Below are 21,484 nucleotides of genomic sequence, written 5' to 3' on the forward strand. Positions count from 1 at the left end.
CGTGTGATTTATTGACGCGTCTTTTATTTACATTTTTTACATCAAACTTTTCCTACATGACTTATCATAAACCGTAATGTACACTTGTGATCCCAGACACACTCATATGACTCATCTAATCACTTACAGCAAATTGTACTCTTTGAACCTCTTTCCTGGAACATCAGTGAGCATCAATGTTTCACCCATAGGTTTTACTAACCTTATCATTTCCCACTTAAACCAACTATGAATGGTAATTCCTTCTTTCCTTCCAAAAACCAGGATTTAGTGCATAAAAATACAGCAACATTTAATAAGCTTTCATAACATCAGTTCTCTTCAGAACCACACCCATAAAAGATGGTGAGTTCTTTATCCATCTGGAAACCATACGTTTTCTTCTGTATGGTTTGATGAATTCAGATACCTTAGACTATAGATACTGCGTTGACTAATTGAGACACAAAATGTTACAGCACCAGACTATAAATGGATATAGATGAGTCTTATAATTCTATTGGTCGTGATCCCAGACTTGTGCAGTGTGCACTGATATGTTGGCAAATACAAGAAACCATAATACACAAAAGAGAGCGAAAGAAAAGTAAAATGCCAAGACAAAATAATCAAAATTACAAGTAATCAGTTGATCTGATCAAACTTTTTTGAAGTCCTTCTTTTATCACTTTCAAAACTATATTTTTACAGCGTCTGTCTATATATTCTGACTTTATATTATATATTTACACACCTGTGACTATATATAATATGATGAATTTTCTTTACACCCTTTTTTCATAAACTTTGTATTAAATTCCTTCATCTCAATCACTCTCCCAGTCTAAAGAAGCTCAGTTTATACAGTATAACACATGGGGTTTGGGGTACAATGACCCATAATTTGTACAGTGTGTATATATATATATATATATATATATATATATATAAAACTTTTTGACGATTTGATATGAACATCTCAAGCACGTCATGGCTTGAAGTATTTTTCTCTGAACTAGTCTTTGTTTTGTCTGGCGATTCAAATTCTCTGTTAAAAATCTTTTTAGTCTGGAACTACACAAAAAGGAATTCTTATTCCAAACAGATAATTAAACTAACAGCAGGTGAAAATCACAAGAATCTATCAGCATGATCACTCTTGCTAACTCGCCCTGACTAGCTTTCATGTTCTTACTTTACATAGTTTCCTGATTTAATCCACCCTCTTGCGCAGGATCACGTAGATGGCACCGTTGATTAATGTGAGCAGCCAGCCAAACCAAGCCATGATATACGACCAGCCATACCAGCCATCCTTCTCTCCTCTGTGGAAGTGATCCGTGTAGACTGACAAGGCCACCATAATACAGAAGCCTGGATAGGAAAGAACAGGTTTGTTTGTTTTTTTAAATACATGAGACAACTGAAGGCATACTGAATAATCGAGCTGCCTATTTAGGTATGTCCATGAGGGATAGTTGGATGGATAAAATACGACCATATGAACTAAAACTTTGAAGCTATCAGCAGGTATGTTTTGGGAAATATTTGTGAGTCTCTAATCCAACTGGCAATTGTCATTTAATAAAGAAGAACTAGCTAGTGAATGGGAACTTTGCAGAAAAATGGTATATTGGCCAGGGTTTTTAGGGAGCATTGCTGGAGAGATATTCAGTTGGGCTTAGATCTGGGCTCTGGCTTGGAAACTAAAAGACATTCCCAAACTTGTCCTGAAGCCACTCCATCTGTGTCTGGGGTCACGATCATGCTAGAATGTAAGCTTTCGCCATAATCTGAGGTCCTGAGCACTCTTGAACAGTTATCTTTCCCTTGACTATGACAGCCTCTCAGTGCCTGCTGCTGAAAAACATCTGCACAGCATGATGCTACCACCACCATGCTTCACCGTAGGGAAGAACTTGACCCCATTATGAGCAGCTTCCACATTATTCTAGAGGTCAGCTCTTGGTTTTAGCAGACCAGTGAATCTTATTTCTCTTAGTGTGAAAGTCCTTAAGGCACATTTTGATCAATTCCAAGTGAAGTGTCATTTGCCTTTTATTGATGAGTAGGAGCGCTTTCTCCTATTTGCTCAGTTTGGCTGAGCAAGAGTTTAGGAACTGTCTCTCTAGTACTGTCTGTCTCTCAATTCTTTTATTTATTTATTTGTGTCAATGTGTTTAATAAATTAGCAGAACTTAAAAAATGCTTTTTTAACTCACCGGCCACTTTAATAGGAACTTGTTCTTGATACTAAGATTCCTGTTCTTGGCTGGCAGGAGAGGAACACAATGTGGTCTTCTGTTGTTGCATGCTGAGATGCTTTTCTGCTCACCACAGTTGTAAAGAGTGATTATATATTTTATATATCCTTCTGGCAGGAAGGAAACGATCTGGCCATTTTCCTCTGACCTCTCTTATCAACAAGGGCATTTGTTTCCACCCACAGAACTGTCACTCGCTCAATGTTTTTTGTTTTTCACAGCAACAAAACAGTGTAAACTTTAGAGACTGTTGCTTGTGAAAACCCCAGGAGATCAACAGTTTCTGAAATACTCAAACCAGTCAATCTGGCTCAAGCCAACACCCATGCCACAGTGGAAGTCACACTTTGAGATCACAATTTTTCCCATTCTGATGTTTGAAGGGAACATTAACTGAAGCTCTTGATTTGTATCTGCATGATTTTATTCACTGTGCTGCTGTCAAGGGATTGGCTGATTAGATAACTGCATGAAACAGCAGGTGGATGCAGAGCATTTTTTAAGGATTTTCCACTAGGAGACCAACTGGTCTGGGCAATACAATCACAGGCCCCAGAGTCCATGCGGCTGCACCGCTGCGGCATATTCTGTGATGCAAAATGGTTCGCCAATCACCATACAGACAAACACACTACAGTGACTACACAGCTATCAAGAGCAATTACCAAGCACAAATGTTATGTCAAAGACACTCAAAGTTACACAGTAATGACATCGGATTCTGACATCAGCCATCTCAGTAACCAAATTTTAGTTTTGTTTTTCTTAACCAACATGACCTTGTGTGTATATCTTATAGATCTTCGTTTTCCTTGTTAAATGTATACTTACATGGTACTTGGTTAATTAATTGCAACTGATTGAACCAAGTGATAAGACATAACTTGGTTTAAAATTTGGTCTCCCAGTGAAGCTGGTTTGGCGTTGACTAGGAGACCAAATCTGGCCACTGGGAGACCATTTGGTCTCCCAGTAACTATGTTAAAAAATGCTCTGGGTGGATGGGTGTTTCTAATAAAGTGGCCGGTGAGTGTAGACTCAGAGAATACTCACATGACAGAAGCTGCAGAACTCCAGAGATTGTGAACCTCTTTCCTTTCCCCAGTGTAAAGAGCTGAACTAGGAACACACACAGGGAGATGACCGCAAAGAGGCAGGCCAACACTGCAAAGGCCTGCACTGCCTGCAAGTAATCTAGAAAAAGCAATATGAAAACTCCATTACACTCCATTAGTCCATTACACAGCACATTCTTCAGCCTATAATTGCTTATATGAGGTTCTTTGTTTCTGGTCCTTGGATATCATACTTACAGATTCTGCAGAATGTCATACAGTAAATTCCTAAAAATAGTGTCTTGCTTGGCTCACCTTTTCGGTAAGATGTTGGTATATCCATGTAAACCCAGACATCATCATTTCTCTCCATCACCCATCTACCCCACAGGTCTGTGTACAGGGTTCTTGTAAACCACCAAGCCTCGACACAGAGAAAAGACAAGCTCTTACATTAACTACTGATACATCTTTAGGTTTAAAGGTGCAGCTGGGAATTTTTTTTTTTTGTCTAATCAAGAACTCTAAAATATTATGTTTTATCAATCTGGTTGAACTCTTCACCATCTGAAGTTTCTATATGGGACCCTACAACAGAGGGTTTCCCAATTACAAAAGAAGAATCCCTTTAACGATCCAGTTTTTGTTTTCTCTAGACAGTCATCGTCATCACTGCCGAACCCAATCCAAACAAACCATGTTTGGTTGACTTGGCCAGAACTGCAGCAGTAGGGTGGCCAGTTCCTTTCTGCGCACTCACACACACATTCACACCTATGGGCAATTTTAGAGTAGCCAGTTAAACTAACTGCGTGTCTTTGAACTGTGGGGGAAACTGGAGCACCCAGAGGAAACCCACACAAACACAAGGAGAACGTGTGGAGTTTGCACAGAAAGGCCCCTGTCGGCCACTGGGCTCGAACCCAGAACCTTCTTGCTGTGAGGCAACAGTGCCAACCACTGTACCACCATGCCACCCCGTAGATAGAGTAGACATGTAATAATTACATAATTGCAAATAAACATTAGAAATAAAGTATTGCTGAGAAACAGATCTGGATTTATTAATCCCATTTTGCATTTTTTTTTCAGACCCAGAAATTTGAACTGCTCAGCTATGAATAGAATGCCTTTATTGTCACTGCACAAACATACAACGAAATTTAGTTCATCATACCGTAGGAGAGCAAAGCCACTGCGTACGTGCGTGCCGCCACTCTTGGGTACTTCAGCTCAAGGCCATCCCATTGTTAACCTAACTGCATGTCTTTGGACTGGGGTGGAAACCGGAGCACCCGGAGGAAACCCATACAGACATGGGGAGAACATGCAAACTCCGCACAAAAAGGCCCCTGTCGGCCGCTGGGCTCAAACCCAGAACCTTCTTGCTGTGAGGCGACAGTGCTAACCACTATACCACCATGCCACCAACGCTGCATTTGATTAAAAGGCAACTCACGATATTGACTCTTTTAACAGAAGAAAAGGGAAAGCTTATCACTGCTTTGTCTCCAAAGTGGTAAAAATGACAAACAACTTCTTTAAGCTGTATTTGGAGAACTAAACTTTCTACAGAAGCAAATCGGTAAAGTATATTCTAAACATATACAGTAATGCACATACATATTTTTTTTAAAACAACCAAACACTTACATCATCAATAGTGGCCCAAAAAAGTAAAAAGATAGTTGTGAGATGAAGGGTGCAAAGTCCAATCAAAGCTTTCAACATACTCTTCGAGGATGAAGTGGAGTTTTAACCTGCAATATTTAAAACAACATGCCAATTATATTGTATAAAACAAACATAATTATGATACTAAACTCGTTCACAGTCAGTGATCAGGATTTCGGGAACAAGGCAAATTTAAAAACCACAATTTCTCACACACACATTTATCTTTACTATCTTTGTACGTCCATTGGCACAAGTATTAATGCAAATGCTACATCTAAATCTAATCTTAAGCACAATCTCAGTAACTAAAATGATAAAACTGTCATTTGATTTGAACCCCACCAAGATATAAACACACACACACACACACACACACACGATCATTAAATCTGACTTCTTCACAGGTCATTGTTTTTTTCCATGGATGGTCAAACATGTTCATGACCATAACCTTTCTGGATTTTTTAAATAATATCAGTTAGGTTATGCAAAAATATTTGACATATATGCCAGCTGTTCCCAGTGGATGCTTTCTAGAGAACAATGCCACATCAAGAGATGGCACCTGCGTTTTTAATCAGCTTTTGGGCAATCAGAGAAGCACACAGGAAGCATCAAGAACAGGTTATAAACGCTCATAACGTGTCGACACAAAGGCATTAAACATACAGCATCAGTGCAGCATCAGGGGATTTGACAGACTACTGCATGCACATATTAATACACAGACTAGTGAAGTCATTACATCATGTCCCTAGGCAACATTTCTGCTCGGTCATCTCCGTTATTCTGAGTTTGCACGGCTCTGAGATCACAATCACAATCACCTTTAAAACCCTGCTATTAGAGAAGGACACAGTGACTGCGACACGCGCCTGTGGGAGACAGATTACCGTAAACCTTACCAAAAAAACCGTTACCTGCGTGAGATTTACGTACTGAATGTATTTCTTGTATTTATTTGTTGGTGATCCAACATCTCAGAGTCTCGTATCGGTCTCTCAGTCCTTCCTGCCTCCCTCCCGTCCCGTTTGCTGCAGTGTAAACCCCACCCTTTCTGTCCCAAACCGCATACTTCCCTACTCAACAGTGTGCACTAACTTACCGTACTCCCTGCAGGTGCTGATAGATAACAGAGATGACTGTTCATATCGCACTGATGGCACTTTTATCTCGCTTAAATGTGGAAAATAGCTAAAGAAGCCCATTTCCGCCACTAAAGTCACATGTCATAATAAGATAATAAGAGATGACTTTTTATCTCATAATTATGACTTATTATGACAATAATGAGAACATTTTCTCAAAATTATGACATACTACCTCATTATTATAGTCACAATTATGAAATACTAAGTCACAATTATGAGATACTAAGTCATTATGATTAGATCGTAAGTCACAATTATGAGATAGTCACAATTATGAGATACTAACTCGTTATGATGAGAATGTAAGTCATAATTATGACATAGTCACAATCATGAGATACTAACTCATTATGATGCATAATTATGAGATACTTAGTCATAATTATGAGATACTAAGTCATAATTATGAGATCGTATGTCACAATTATGAGATAGTCAGTCACAATTATGAGATCATAAGTCATAATTATGAGATACTCAGTCACAATTATGAGATATTAAGTCATTATGATGAGAACGTAAGTCATAATTATGAGATAACCAGTTACAGTTGTGAGATACTCAGTCACAATTATGAGATACTAAGTCACAATTATGAGATACTAACTCATTATGATGAGATACTTAGTCACAATTATGAGATCATAAGTCATAATTATGAGACACTCAGTCACAATTATGAGATACTAAGTCATTATGACGAGAACGTAAGTCATAATTATGAGAGTCATAATTATGAGATACTCAGTCACGATGAGATACTCAATCATAATCATAAGATTGTAAAGTCATAATTGAGATACGAAGTCATAATTATGAGATACTAAATTGTTATGATGAGTCATAATTATGAGATACTCAGTCATAATTATAAGATACTAAGTCACAATTGAGATACTCAGCCAGAGTAATGAGATACTCAGTCACAGATATTCAGCCACAATTATGAGATACTAAGTCATACTTATGAGATAGCCACAATTATGAGATACTCAGTCATAAATATGAGATAGTAAGTCATTATGGTGAAGACTTAAGTCATTATTATTATTTCATTATGAGATAGCAAGTCATAATTATGAGATAATAGGCCATTTAATAAGACAGAAATTAATAATTATGAGGAAAACTATACAATTATTATGAGATGGCCTACTAAGTCATTGTTATGAGAATTTAATCATGAAAAACCTTTTCATTATTATGGTGGCAGAAACAGGCTTCTAAAGTGCACAGTCTAAAGTGAGACTGTGTGTGGAACAGAATAATATCTGACAAAAAATATAGGCTGATGCTACCGGCTGACCAACAAGGTGCATTTAGTACACAGACTCGGAATTCACATCATGCCTAAGCTATGAGTTATACTTTGTGTGGGTGTGTGTATATATATATATATATATATATATATATATATATATATATATATGTGTGTGTGTGTGTGTGTGTGTGTGTGTGTGTGTGTGTGTGTGTGTTTAGAAAATTAGTACTGTGTTCTGCAAACAGATACATTTCAGTGATCATGTGTACTTACCTGATGGCATCCAAAAATATAAAAAGACACCTGGATTATTTTCTTTTCCTGTGGCAGAAAAAAATGCCCTTATTACCATCTGTAGGATCCAAAACGCAGTCTCATCTTATCTCAGGGTGGTTTAAATTCCCATCTTTTTATCCATCCATCCATGCATCCATGTTTTCCTTATGTTCAGGAATTTGGCCCCAGCAGCAAAGATTACACACTGATGCTCTTAATCATAGCCTGAGTACTGTTAGGTAGCCTGCTTGTTTCATCATTTTTTTATAACAAACTAGTGACATGATCGTGACGTCTCTCTCTCTCTCTCACACACACACACACACACACACCTCTCTGCTGCAGAAGCAGACGATTCTGCTGTTTTTTAAACGACTCTTTGAAGTGAATCGATCAGTTGAATCGATTCACGAGCACTAAAGCTTTAAACCGTGCTGTCGTGCACAGCCAAAGCCAACTAAATAGGTTTTATTTAAAGTTGTAGACGAGTGGTAGTATAAACCCATCTATGTCAGTCTTGAAATCACAGCCCACACAATGTTTCCTTGATGTCGTGAATCAAATGAATCAACTCCAAGAATCGGATTAGTAAAGTGAGTCGTTTTGCATATGATTTGCAGTTTGTCCAAGTAAGTCTTGAAGCTGTTAATGGTCCATGGTTAGTGTCACATGTTTATATGCATGTGTTTGTTAAAACTTTCTCATAATTCATCACTGTTTCACTGTTCTAAGCAAAATGAAGCATGCTCAATTATTAATAAGTAGCTAGGAATATTTGCATATGTGTTGTGTAGTCTCTGATAGACTCTCAAAGACACTTTAGATATGAGCCTATAGGCTTCATAAAGGGGACTGTGATAAGGAAACACTGTTTTATGTTGAGTCTACATTGTACACACATTAACACACTAAACCAGTTCTGATCGAGGGAGTCGAGGTGGAGACTGTGGATTCCTACAAGTACCTCGAGCTGTGGCTGGACAGCAAGCTGGACTGGACTTGCAACACCAATCACTTGCACAGGAAGGGACAGAGCAGGCTATACTTCCTTAGGAGGCTGCGGTCCTTTAACATCTGCAGGAAACTCCTGTGGATGTTCTATCAGGCTGTGGTCGCCAGTGTCCTGTTTTACACCATGGTGTGCTGGGGGGGCAGCACATCCAAGAAGGACAGCACATCCAGGCTGGACAAACTGATCAGGCGGGCTGGCATGAAGCTGGACTCTCTGGTGACGGTGGCAGAGAAGAGGTCTATGGACAAACTATTGAACATCATGGACGATGCCAGTCACCATCTGCACACCGTCATCAGCAACCAGAGGAGCCTGTTCAGTGACAGAATGCTCCTTCCCAAGTGCAGGACGAACAGACTCAAAAACTCCTTTGTCCCTCACACCATCAGACTGTACAACTCCTCTCTGGGAGGGAGGAGGGGTAACAGGAGGACAGAGGACGGGAAGGAGCAGTAGCCTAGCCTAACAATAAGCAATACCGGACAATATGCAATATAAAGTGCAATATCTTTCCTGTTCTACAGGGTCGCAGGCAAGCTGGAGCCTATCCCAGCTGACTACAGGCGAGAGGCAGGGTACACCCTGGACAAGTCGCCAGGTCATCACAGGGCTGACACATAGACACAGACAACCATTCACACTCACATTCACACCTACGGTCAATTTAGAGTCACCAGTTAACCTAACCTGCATGTCTTTGGACTGTGGGGGAAACCGGAGCACCCAGAGGAAACCCACACGGACACGGGGAGAACATTCAAACTCCGCACAGAAAGGCCCTTGTCGGCCACGGGGCTCGAACCCGGACCTTCTTGCTGTGAGGCGACAGCGCTAACCACTACACCACCATGCTGTCCCTCCCCATATCTTATTCTTTTATATTTGTATATGTAAATACTTAATTTATTTTAATTTATCTAGAAGTTTTCTCTATTTTCTCTGTTTATCTGTAATGATGCTGCTGGAATCTTAATTTCCCTGAGGGAGCCCTCCCAAAGGGATCAATAAAGTTTAATCTAATCTAATCTAATCTAATCTAATCTAATCTAATCTATCTAAAACCTCTTTTCTGGCTGATGCGGCTGATGTTTCAGAAGAGCTGAATGATCACGATTGCGTTGAATTATCTACACATTAGCCTGATTTTTATGACATTCCCTTCGACGATGCTGATTTGAGTCTTTTTACTGATGGCTCCTCAACTTATGTCAAGACACTAAGAATCTGGCAGACCGACACGAGCCTGTGGTGCCCCAAAAGCTGAACTTGTGGCTCTGATTGTAGCATGCAAATGTGAACTACATACTATGAAAATCAAAGCACACTTTAGCAGTGATTCAAATGAGACCCAAGGCAACAGGCTTGCAGCTTCAGGAGCAAAAAAGTGCAAGTTATTTATGTTCCTCAAGCTATTTACGTTCTCCTCAAATCGCATCTCTTACTAACACAGAGAAGCAATAAAATGGGCATTTCAGTTCTTCAAGGTACCCGTACAAAGCCAGTTTCTCATGCTGGGAAATTTGGACATGGTGCAAAAGTTAATCCAGATGGTGGCTGCACCAAAGGGGGAAAATTATAACTCCTGAATCATTATTACTTCTTTACCTGGCTACTCAGATTCATTTTCTAAGTCACATAAGAGTGGGTCAAATCAGTTTTCACACTTTTGGTGGAATCCTAAGTTTAAGGTCAGTGGATGAAGTTGAGAAAATAGGTTAACACAGGACAACACTAATATATATATATATATATATATATATATATATATAATCTCATTATCTCTAGCCGCTTTATCCTGTTCTACAGGGTCACAAGCAAGCTGGAGCCTATCCCAGCTGATTACGGGCGAGAGGCGGGGTACACCCTGGACAAGTCGCCAGGTCATCACAGGGCTGACACATAGACACAGACAACCATTCACACTCACATTCACACCTACGGTCAATTTAGAGTCACCAGTTAACCTAACCTGCATGTCTTTGGACTGTGGGGGAAACCGGAGCACCCGGAGGAAACCCACACGGACACGGGGAGAACATGCAAACTCCGCACAGAAAGGCCCTCGCCGGCCACGGGGCTCGAACCCGGACCTTCTTGCTGTGAGGCGACAGCGCTAATCACTACACCACCGTGCCGCCCCATATATATATATATATATATATATATATATATATATATATATATATATATATATATAGTAAAGTAAAAAGTCTCTCTCAGCCAACAACCAGTCTCTCCAAAAGGATCCAAAGGATACCACGGGTCCCAACAGTGTAGATATAGATAATGTAGAATAGAAACATTTCACTCTGACACCCAACTTTTGAACATTATTAAAAATTTATTCTTGACAAACGTTTCGGCCTTCGGCCTTCTTCAGTGTCATAACATACACATACTACATACGTACTACATAGTGCTGTGGGCTTGGTCTTATACAAAATTGTGAATTCTATACACTTCAAAATAAAAGACAAAGACAAAAATAAACTATTAATTACAAAATTTAATAATTAAATATTATTAAAAAGAATGCGATTTTTAGATTTATATTCTTTTCGCTTGTTTAACCCATAAGGGGCTAAAGTAAACAATTGCGACATCCAGTACGCCTCCCTATTTAGAAGCACGTTGTCTAAACTATCTTGAGCAGCGTTAACTATTGTTCACAATTTTGTATATATAAGACCAAGCCCACAGCACTATGTAGTTTTTTACGACACTGAAGAAGGCCGAAGGCCGAAATGTTTGTCGAGAATAAATTTTTAATAATGTTCAAAAGTTGGGTGTCAGAGTGAAATGTTTCTATTCTACATTTTACATATATATATATATATATATATATATATATATATATATATATATATATATATATACACACACACACATTCACTGGATATGAGCAATTGCACAGTCTGACTGGAAAAACAAAATGGCAGAGAGCGTTTTACTGAGCCAACCGAAAACTCTACTTGAAAACAAAACGCCCCAAAATACAAAAAAAGCAACAAAAGATGGAATAAAAGTATCTTTTATTTATCTTACAATAATTATTAGAGTGGCAGCTACAATTATTGACAGTTCATAATTATCAACACCTTTTCAGATTTACCAGTAAAAACAATTTTGCAAAGATGAGTTTCAGTTAGGGCGGCACGGTGGTGTCGTGAAGAAGGTCCGGGTTTGAGCCCTGTGGCCGGCGAGGGCCTTTCTGTGCGGAGTTTGCATGTCCTCCCCGTGTCCACGTGGGTTTCCTCCGGGTGCTCCGGTTTCCCCCACAGTCCAAAGACATGCAGGTTAGGTTAACTGGTGACTCTAAATTGACCGTAGGTGTGAATGTGAGTGTGAATGGCTGTCTATGTTTATGTGTCAGCCCTGTGATGACCTGGCGACTTGTCCAGGGTGTACCCTGCCTTTCACCTGTAGTCAGCTGGGATAGGCTCCAGCTTGCCTGCGACCCTGTAGAACAGGATAAAGCGGCTACAGATAATGAGATGAGTTTCAGTTACAACAGTTACTATTGGTTAATTAATCAACCTGAAGACCCCCCCTCACCCTTTGATCTTGCCGTCTGATGACACAGCTCGTTACCTGAGATGGATTTTTTTTTTTAGCACAATCAGCAATTTGAGGAAAACCTGGACATTATCATCGCAGGCAAACATGGTGGAAAGCTCAGGGACATGTTTTCACTTCTCAAATTCACCGGTATTTCATGATCTCCTTATCGAAACCTACTTTGTTTCTTACTCTTTCATTTGACAGTCGCCATTGTAATGGAAACTTCTAATAAACACTTCAGAACACTTAGCCGTTGTCTTTTCAGTTATTTATTATAGTAGATCGTATAAAACAGATATATAAAATAGGAAAGGAAAAAGAAGAAGAGAAGACACCACTTCTGATGATGCAGAGAGTATGCGCACTCTGAGTTGTATTTTAGTGGCTGTTATCTATTATACTCTAAAGGCATTTTCTTACTGCTCACATCTTCACGTGATTGGCTCAAGATTTTCTATGAAACTTTATTAAAGCGTGCACCTGGTGTGCTCTGGTATGTGCAGGTGGATGTGTAGTTAGGGAGAACTTAGGCACCCTGCTTATCACCACCAAGGCCACAGAAAGGCGATTACAACATGGAAAAAACATCTTTCTCAGTACACTAGGCCACTTGAGCTCAACACAGAAACACAGAGAATAGGAATGTTCATCCACTAAATTTCCCTCACATTTCCCCCCTTTTTATCCTACAGGATAATAATTGCGAAAGAAAGAAATGTACACTTTCAGTGGTAAGAGTTCCCAGAGAGATTCGACTTAACACGTCATTGAGTGTACAGGGATAATGCTAAGGCTGTTTTGTAAGACATAGATGTCTTAAGTTAATGCTAGCAAGCTATATACATATATCAGGAAACAGTAGAAAAGAAAAGCAACCACAAATGAGTGTGTTTTAAGCTAGGGCTAATTTCATATCAGCTGTGCTGACGTCGTCAAACGGTGGGTTATGGTCTTCGTGTGGGTTTGGAGGCCAGTCAGGTAAGTCGTCTGGGCCTATTTTCACCATCTGGTAACCAATATTTGTCAGCTGCCTCTGAAACACAAACATACAACATTGACAGAAAACAGGGAGCAAACATAGCATCACAATCACAAAGCACAGGACTGGTATGGTGGATAGAATCAGAGTCTTCCATCCACTAAACCAACGCCACCAGCTGTCTTTGACTCTTCCATGTTCGTCTGCTTGTAATTGTTCAGCAACCTTGCGCATCTTGTTCAGTGCCTCAGTGATGTTACAGAGTTAACCCTTGTCCTTCTTGACGTTTTTTGGTGCTCAGAGGGTGGGCACGCCCTATCAGCCCTCGTCCCACCTCACCAGGACTTGGAGGAAACTCAAAACCATAAGACTTATCTATCGGCTAGACACTGAAATACTCTTCCCTATTGAGGGTGCGTGCGTGATTGATGTGATACTCGCACTGTTCCATGCAGTGATGCCTTTCTTCCTCACAAGCTTTAGTCAGCGTCTGGGTTACTTAGGCCTTCTTTTCCTCCTGCTCAGCCGGTTCAGGAACCCTCCTGCAGTGGCTAGCGTGGACCCACGTCACTCTGCCTGTGACCTTCACTGCCGTTGGGGTCGTGAGCAGGACCTGGAATGGGCTATTCCACCGTGGCTTGTTCCGCTTGGTTCGTCGGAAGTCCTTCACCACTATCCAATCCCCTGGTTGTAGATCATGCAGAGGTCCCTCAGTGGGTTTGGGAAGTGCTTCTTTTACCTGTTTGTGGATAGATTTCAAAGCAGAGGACAGCATTGCACAGTAATTCAACATTGCATCATCACACAGTGTGGTGTCCAGCAGTGTTCCTTGAGCTGGCCCTATCCCCGTGTTGGGTACTCGTCCAAACAGAATTTCAAATGGGCTTAACCCATGTTTAGGCCTAGTTTGCATCCTCATTTGTGTGAGTACTACAGGGAGGACCTTTGTCCAGCCTAGCCCTGTTTCTGCACAAGCTTTGCTTAGTTTATTTTTAAGGGACCCATTTTCCCTCTCTACTGCTCCCGCATTGGCAGGATGGTAGGCACAATGTTGTTTCAGGTCTATCCCTAGGAATGCTCCTATTTTCTTTAGGGCTGCATTAACAAAGGGTGTTCCATTGTCACTTGAGATTTTGCTAGGTATACCCCACCTAGGAATTATATCTCTCAGGAGTGCTTTGACTACCGCCTCTGAGTCTTCTTTAGCTGTGGGGAATACTTCAATCCATTTTGAAAACATGTCAACTACTACCAGGCAGTACCTTTTCCCTCACTAGGTGTCAGTTCAATGAAGTCCATTTGGAGATGATCAAACAGTTTGTCTAGTATTGGGTGTGCTGCTTGAGTTAGTTTGATACCTTGACCTGCATTATGTTGTACACATATCAAGCATTGCTTGCAAAATTTCACAGTGTAATTTGAAAACCCCTTTGTGAACCATCTCTTTGTTACTTCTGCTACCATCCTCCCTTTTGACACACGGGTGAGCCCATGTGCCAATTTTGCATAGAAAGGGAACGTGTTTTGGTGGACAGGGACGGCCCGAGGGACAAACCTAGACCAAGTTTGCAAAGATACAGCCGGCCTGTTTCCAGACTCGTCTCTCGTCCTGGGTGGCAGTGCTCTGAAGGTCCACTAGCTGTAAACAGGAGGTAGAAACCTGAGGAAAAGCAAGGTTAGAGGGTGAACTGGAAGCTGAGGCTGCACACTTAGCTGCCACGTCCACCCTGTCATTTCCTTGAGACACAAGATCAGTATTGTTAGTATGGGCAGCACACTTGCACACAGCAATGGCTCTAGGGAGTAGAATAGCATCCAACAACTCAGAGACCAGTTTATGATGTGCAATGGGAAATCCTGTGCTAGTGAGAAAGTTTCTGTGTTTCCAAATGGTGCCAAAATCGTGCACAATGCCAAATGTGTACCTGCTGTCTGTAAAAATATTGACAGATTGCCCTGCAGCCAATTTGCATGCCTCAATAAGGGCACAGAGCTCTGTGGCCTGCGCCGACAGGTTTGAGGGCAGGCTGAACCATCCACATAGAGGACCATGTCTGGATTTTCCAAAGGGTCGCTCTTTAAGTCTGCCCTGGGGGAACAAAAATCGTTAGTGAGAGCCACACAGTCATGTGGCTCTCCATTGTCCTCTGTAGGGAGAAGAGAGGCAGGATTCAAAACAGTACAACGTTTCACAATGATGTTAGGCATATCAAGTATGACAGTGTTATATTTCAGCCATCTCTGTGCTGACAAATGTGACGTCTTTTTCTCCAACAGAAGCAGGGAGACAGCATGTGGGACCAAAAGGGTGAGGTTAGAATACCCCACAATATTTCTGGAGGCAGTTACCACCTTTTCAGCTGCAGCAACTGCACGCAGGCAAACAGGAAGTCCAGCCGCCACTGGATCCAGCCTGCTGGAGAAGTAGGCTACAGGTCTCAATCTATCCCCGTGTTTCTGCAAAAGAACAGAGGTCATAAAACCCTTCTTTTCATCTACAGTTTGAACAAATGGTTTATTGGGGTCAGGCAATCCCAGAGTGGGTGTGGTCTGCAGAACGCTCTTTAGGGACGTCAGGTGCGCGCAGGACAACTGCAGCATTGACTGCTTGCAGATCTTGGACAAACCTCCACTCATCGGGCTGGGACGGTTTTCTTGCCTTCTTAACTGGAAAAATAGGAGTGCACACTGGAGAGTCCTGGCAAAGGACAATTACATCTGCCTTCAGCAACGAATCAAAGACCGGTCTTATACCTGTGATTGCTTCTGGTTTGAGTGGGTACTGGGTCTGTCTAGGCCTGAAATCTGATTTGGGGGTGATCACCACTGGTTCAGCATTCTTTATTAGGCCTACATCATGTTTACCCTTCGCCCAAACAGAATTTGGAACTCCTGCCAATTTGGGGTGCACCTCTGCTGGAGTTATGCCTGTGGAAACAGAGGCAAACAGGCCACTATGGCCGGGGTCCCCAGGATCCCGGTCATCAGTGGCTAATATTACGCTGCGCTTAACATGCACACACATAGCATGACTTTGTTTGTAGACCCCAAGCCTTTGGCAAAACAACACACTAGGGTCCTCTGTTTGGGACCATTCATTGCCATTGACTGCACACTTCTTGACCCACTTCCCCACGTCTTTCCAATGGGCGGCTCGTGGCTTTGCTAATGAGACATTGGATATAGGATTAATGATGTCAAAGAAATCATGCTGGCAGCAGCCGACCTCAGAGTCCTCTGACATGAGGCTGCGTATAACATGTTTGAGAACACTGCGATGAACATTGATGCAGTTGTTGAGACAACGAGTAAAATGGACCTGCACAGCGCAATAATGTTTAGACCAATATGTAGTTTTGAGGGTCAATCTTTCACGTGTGTGGGGGTCTGCAAACCAAGTCTTTTCAAACTCTACATCTTGCCATTGGTGAACATGTGCTGTGCAATGCAAATCTTCCTCTTTCATATAATCTGTGTCAACTGATGAGGTGTTCAAGTGTGCGAGCTGTACAAGGTGTTGGGAGTTTGTGTGAGTTGATCTGAGCAGAGCTGCCAGACATACACATACAGGGGGCTTCCAAACCCATACTGCACACCGCACATTTCAGTTACTTCAATAGTTATGTAGTACATCTGGAGTGGACGTGAGATTTACTCCTAATTTGCACATTAAATCGCATGCTAACAAATTTACTGGACATGTATGTGAGATGAGGAATGAATGGGATGTAACTATTCCTCCCTCGCTTTTACACAGGAGGTTGACTGAGAAAGTTTCGGTTACAGGTCGTCCTGAGATGCCCATTCTCTGAATTTAATTTGAGCTGAGCGGTGGGTCTACTGGAAGTACCCCATGTTGTATGACTGAGTGTCCTGCTCCAGAATCTACTAAAAAGGTTAACACATGCCCACATACAGTGACGGGCATACAAGGGAGTTTAGAGAAGGGAGTAGTTGTGTATTTTAACAAACTTAATGCAACTTCAGGTGTATCTATCTGGACTGGTGTATCGGGTGTTTCTGTGTAGTCTTGCTGTTGCATGCAGGTGCTGCTACTAATGTGTTTAACGTTATGTGAATGCTCCTATCTATGTGTATGTGTATCATCAGGTGTGTGTGTGTTACCTCCCCTGTTCTCTGTGTGGGGCCCGTTCCCGGAGTCCGCCCGTCAGTCTGCTTTGCTGTACTCCTCATGGGGCTTCTGCCTGCTACTGTGGAGACAATCTCGAGCAATGTGTCCCTTCTGATTGCAGTTGTAGCAGGTTGCGCCTTTTATCCAGGACAAGTCACCCCAGGTCATCCTGCCTCGGCCCCTACCTCAATCTCTTCCTCTTTGTCCAGGTTGAGCAGTCTGGAGAAGAGTGAGAGTGGCGGCGTGTAGGTCTTGGTCTCTTTGTGTTGACTTTGTCTTCTCCTTCTCTTTCAGCAGCCTTTCTGCATGCACAGCGTACTACTCAATCCTGGTGAGGCTCAGGAGTGCCCTCCACTGCAGCCAGGTTCATGGGCCTGGTCAGGCCACTGTGTTTCTCATGTGCGGCGGTGAGACGGGCGAGAAACGCTGACACCACTTCACCATCTTCTTGCTTACACATACTGATCTTAGTAATGTCTATGTTCAAGGGAAAAGCACTGTCCAGACGAGCACAGAGAGCAGTGATGGTATCTCTGTACTCACCATTGCCAGCCACACTCCAGTCTGGTGTAGTCATTCGCTGGTCAGTTTCCGGCCACTCTTTGGAAACTTTGTTCCAATCTATACCCATCTTGGTCATGAGTAGGCGGCGAAGTTCATGGGTGGTCGGTTGGAATTCTCTGCAAAATATCAACAGCTCATTACCAAATCTCTTTCCTCCTACCTCTCTCACGTTGGGAAGAGAAGCCATGCTTTCCTTGATATCAGCTGTCATCCAGGGTCTGTGGACTAGAAGCATGCCGTCAGCTCCAGCCACTTCCACCATTGGAAGATGAAGGACTTCAGACTTTAGGTTATGGCCTTGTGGACCCACTGGTGAGCATGTGGTCAGGTTCAGGAGGGTGTCTCTTCCATCGCCATATGCAAGACCAGATCTCATGTGTGACGGAGAAGCGAGGGGAGGTGCTGATGCTGGAGGCGGCTGATAGGCTGGGAGAGATTCCAGAGGCTCAGTTTTTTTTCTTTGTCTCGACTTCTCCCCCTTTCTGTGGGTGAGGCGCTTGTGGGAATGATGCTCCGCCTTGCTGAGGAGGCAGTGTGTGTCGGGGTGGTGGGGCAGACTCCAGGTCAGGGTCCATCTGAAATTTCAAACACTGACGTTTCTCGTTTCTCTCTTTTGTACTCTCTTTTAAGTGTTTCTTCTTTCCATGCAGAAAACGCCCTTCAGTCCCCTAAGAACTTAACATTATCTGCAGACTCTTCTTTTTCCTTCTGTTTCAACTTTTCTTCTAACTGTTCTATCTGCTTGGGACGAAAACTGCCCTTCTCAAGGAATCTTAAGTCCTTTACCCATATGTCAAACTGTGCCAAATGATCCTTGCCATACGAGGTTTTCATAAACTGGATGTTTGGGCTGTCATAGGAACACCCAACTCTTATTATAGCACATGTAGCCTCACACTTACTTGCTTTTTTCTTTTCTTTCCCGAACTTACCGTTTCTGTTGCTCATTGTACACTGTTATATCAATAGGTTATGACAACAATGGCTGAGTTTTTATCAGGATCACAAGAAGAACAAGTTGGACTATGTCCAAAAATGCAACACAATAATCCTTTAGGTATGTTCTTATTAGTAAACAATTTATCTGACATTTGCCTTAAACTAAAGTAGGTATCATTTAGCACAACAACCTCAAAGACAACTCACGCATGTGTACAAAATCTATTTCTCTGTTTCAGAATTTGGAGGAGGACAGTACTCTGTTAATTCATCAATATTTTGCATGCACACCGGTGTGTCTTGGCGATTTCATGATCGAACCTCTCTATCCCATTCCTACGACGGGCCAGTTGTTCACACAGAACAAAGGGAGCAAGATTCAATTCTTTTCCAGTTACGAATCACTGAACGTGAGTCCACCGAGGCATGCACCCGTACTTCCCCCTCTCAAGTAGGTGAGCCATTACCCAGTCGTCACTTAGGTGGATTATCTCGTACACAACCCAATAAACTACTTGCGGTTTATTGTCTCAAAATTGTGTTTTATCCATTTCTGCAAACATATTGATGGTATCACAGCTTAGCAGTCCTCCTGGGCTCAGACAAACTTCTGTCAGTCTCTTATATCAGTCTTCCTTGACTGGGACAATCTCTGTCCATCTCTTATATCAGTCATCATTGACTGGGACAATCTCTGTCCATCTCTTATATCAGTCTTTAAATACTGTTTCCACTAATTTCTTTACACAAGAATGCAAAGTTATCACTTACTGGTTCAGTGAGCCCTGACGGTCTGGTCTCTTGTCCGAGTTCTCAGCTCCGCACCGTAGCCTTGGGAGTGTCCCGTCATCCAAGGATCAGATGCGTAGGGCCCACCCAGGCATGGCCGTAACTACCATTGAGGACACCGAGGTCATGTCCTCGGTATTTTTTTCAGAAATTTCAAATTGGACTACGCTGAATTCGAGCAGTGATCAATGTAAAACGCAGCGTCTGCATCCACATGTCATCTATATTTCCCCCCAATAAAATTCACATTTGTCTAATGTCATCTGAAATCTCTCAGCCTCTATCTCTATCGTTGCCGTGTCTAACGCAGCATCACGCGACGTAGCCTACACTAGTGTCAGCCGGGGAAGTTGGGTTTTGGATAAAACAGGCAGGGTGTAGTCTACGCTCTATCACATATGCCTACCTAACCTAACGTAGGCTAATAGTTACATAGCATTATAGAGCTTTACCTGAGTGCAAAATGAAAAAGTTGCAACAAACTAAATTAAGGTTTGGACAGCCAACAGAAGAACAAAGAAAGAGAAGGAGGGAAGGTGAGCAAATATTGTCAGTGCAGTGGCAGACTGTTCAGCGGTGTTATGCCAACTTTCCAAGGGGAAACGTTTCATTGTCATTGCCTATTACATTTTAGTTAGCATTTTGAGAAACATTCAAAACTACGTTGTCACAGGCAGCCCTGTGCAGGGCTGAGTAAACGGGCTTGTTCGAACTCACTCTCTCTCTCATAACTCTCTCTCACTCACACACACACAGACACACAAATACAGACACACACACACACACAAATAATACACTCTCACACACTCTCTCTAATACATAGTCTTCACACAGAACTAATAGCTCTACATTCTAATGTAATTTAATATAATGAAATGTAAATAATGCCAATACTTCAGGTAGCTGAGCAATAGACTCAGTTCAGTTTTGACTTTTATGTCAGACAAAACTCCACAGTTATGATGGCACAGTTTTAGAATTGTTAAAGTAAATGTGTTGTGAGCCAAACTTACATTACAGGCAATGGTGAGAACACTCTGTTTCAGAGAATGCATGCAAATGGATCTCAATTCAAGACAGCCAGATAGACTGATGCCTTTACATTACTGCTCAGAATGTCTCTACACATACAGACACCCACAAATAACACACAAACTCTCTCTCTCTCTCTCTCACACACACACACACACACACACACACACACACACACTCACTCACACTATTATTATAAGGTGTAATACTAAAGCTTACAATTCAGCAGTTCACACCCTTTCTGTCATGTGTATGCTGCAATGTAAATAATGCCAATACTTTAGGTAACTGGTACTTTAGGTATGTATACTCAGTTCAAGAGTTCACTACTTTTCTACTTTTATGTCAGATAAAACACCACAGTTATGGTGCCACAGTTTTAGAATTGTTAAAATAAATGTGTCCTCCACCAAATCTACCCTTATTTATTTATTTATTTATTTATTTAAGTTGTGCCGGGGGGCTTCGGTGCTGTCAGCCATGTTTGACCTCGGTATTTGAAAAATCCTGGCTACGGCCCTGCACCCAGGGACGCCAAATTGTAATGGAAACTTCTAACAAACACTTCAGAATGCTTAGCAGTTGTCTTTTCAGTTATTTATTATAGTAGATCATATAAAACAGATATATAAAATAGGAAAGGAAAAAGAAGAAGAGAAGACACCACTTCTGATGATGCAGAGAGTATGCGCACTCTGAGTTGTGTTTTAGTGGCTGTTATCTATTATACTCTAAAGGCATTCGCTTACTGCTCGTGTCTTCACGTGATTGGCTCAAGATTTTCTATGAAACTTTATTAAAGCGTGCACCTGG

At 41.7% G+C, this 21,484-nt stretch overlaps 1 protein-coding gene across 3 annotated transcripts; it reads right to left on the minus strand.

The window, feature by feature from the left end:
- Positions 1 to 3: 3 nt before the first annotated feature.
- Positions 4 to 6,144, minus strand: emp1 (epithelial membrane protein 1). Of its 3 annotated transcripts, none has more exons than XM_060898912.1 (5): positions 6,081 to 6,144; positions 4,952 to 5,058; positions 3,614 to 3,722; positions 3,297 to 3,437; positions 4 to 1,353 (listed from the first exon to the last, which is right to left on the minus strand). In XM_060898912.1, the coding sequence occupies exons 2-5, from the start codon at positions 5,027 to 5,029 to the stop codon at positions 1,193 to 1,195; spliced, it is 489 nt and encodes a 162-aa protein (XP_060754895.1). In that variant the 5' UTR covers positions 5,030 to 5,058; positions 6,081 to 6,144; the 3' UTR covers positions 4 to 1,192. The 3 variants fall into 3 exon arrangements, with proteins under 3 accessions (XP_060754895.1, XP_060754893.1, XP_060754894.1); XM_060898910.1 differs by lacking the exon at positions 6,081 to 6,144 and adding an exon at positions 5,915 to 5,988; XM_060898911.1 differs by lacking the exon at positions 6,081 to 6,144 and adding an exon at positions 5,896 to 5,983.
- Positions 6,145 to 21,484: the final 15,340 nt, after the last annotated feature.

Source organism: Neoarius graeffei, chromosome 18 (genome assembly GCF_027579695.1).
Source record: "Neoarius graeffei isolate fNeoGra1 chromosome 18, fNeoGra1.pri, whole genome shotgun sequence".
Classification (NCBI taxonomy): domain Eukaryota; kingdom Metazoa; phylum Chordata; class Actinopteri; order Siluriformes; family Ariidae; genus Neoarius; species Neoarius graeffei.

What these genes read in the sequence shown, in the direction of transcription:
- emp1 (XM_060898912.1), bottom strand. Translation starts at nt 5,029, where the DNA reads ATGTTGAAAGCTTTGATTGGACTTTGCACCCTTCATCTCACAACTATC. An exon ending in TTTGGGCCACTATTGATGAT is followed by an intron (nt 3,723 to 4,951) that starts GTAAGTGTTTGG and finishes CTCTGTGTCGAG; the next exon opens with GCTTGGTGGTTTACAAGAAC. An exon ending in AGTTCTGCAGCTTCTGTCAT is followed by an intron (nt 1,354 to 3,296) that starts GTGAGTATTCTC and finishes TTTCCTATCCAG; the next exon opens with GCTTCTGTATTATGGTGGCC.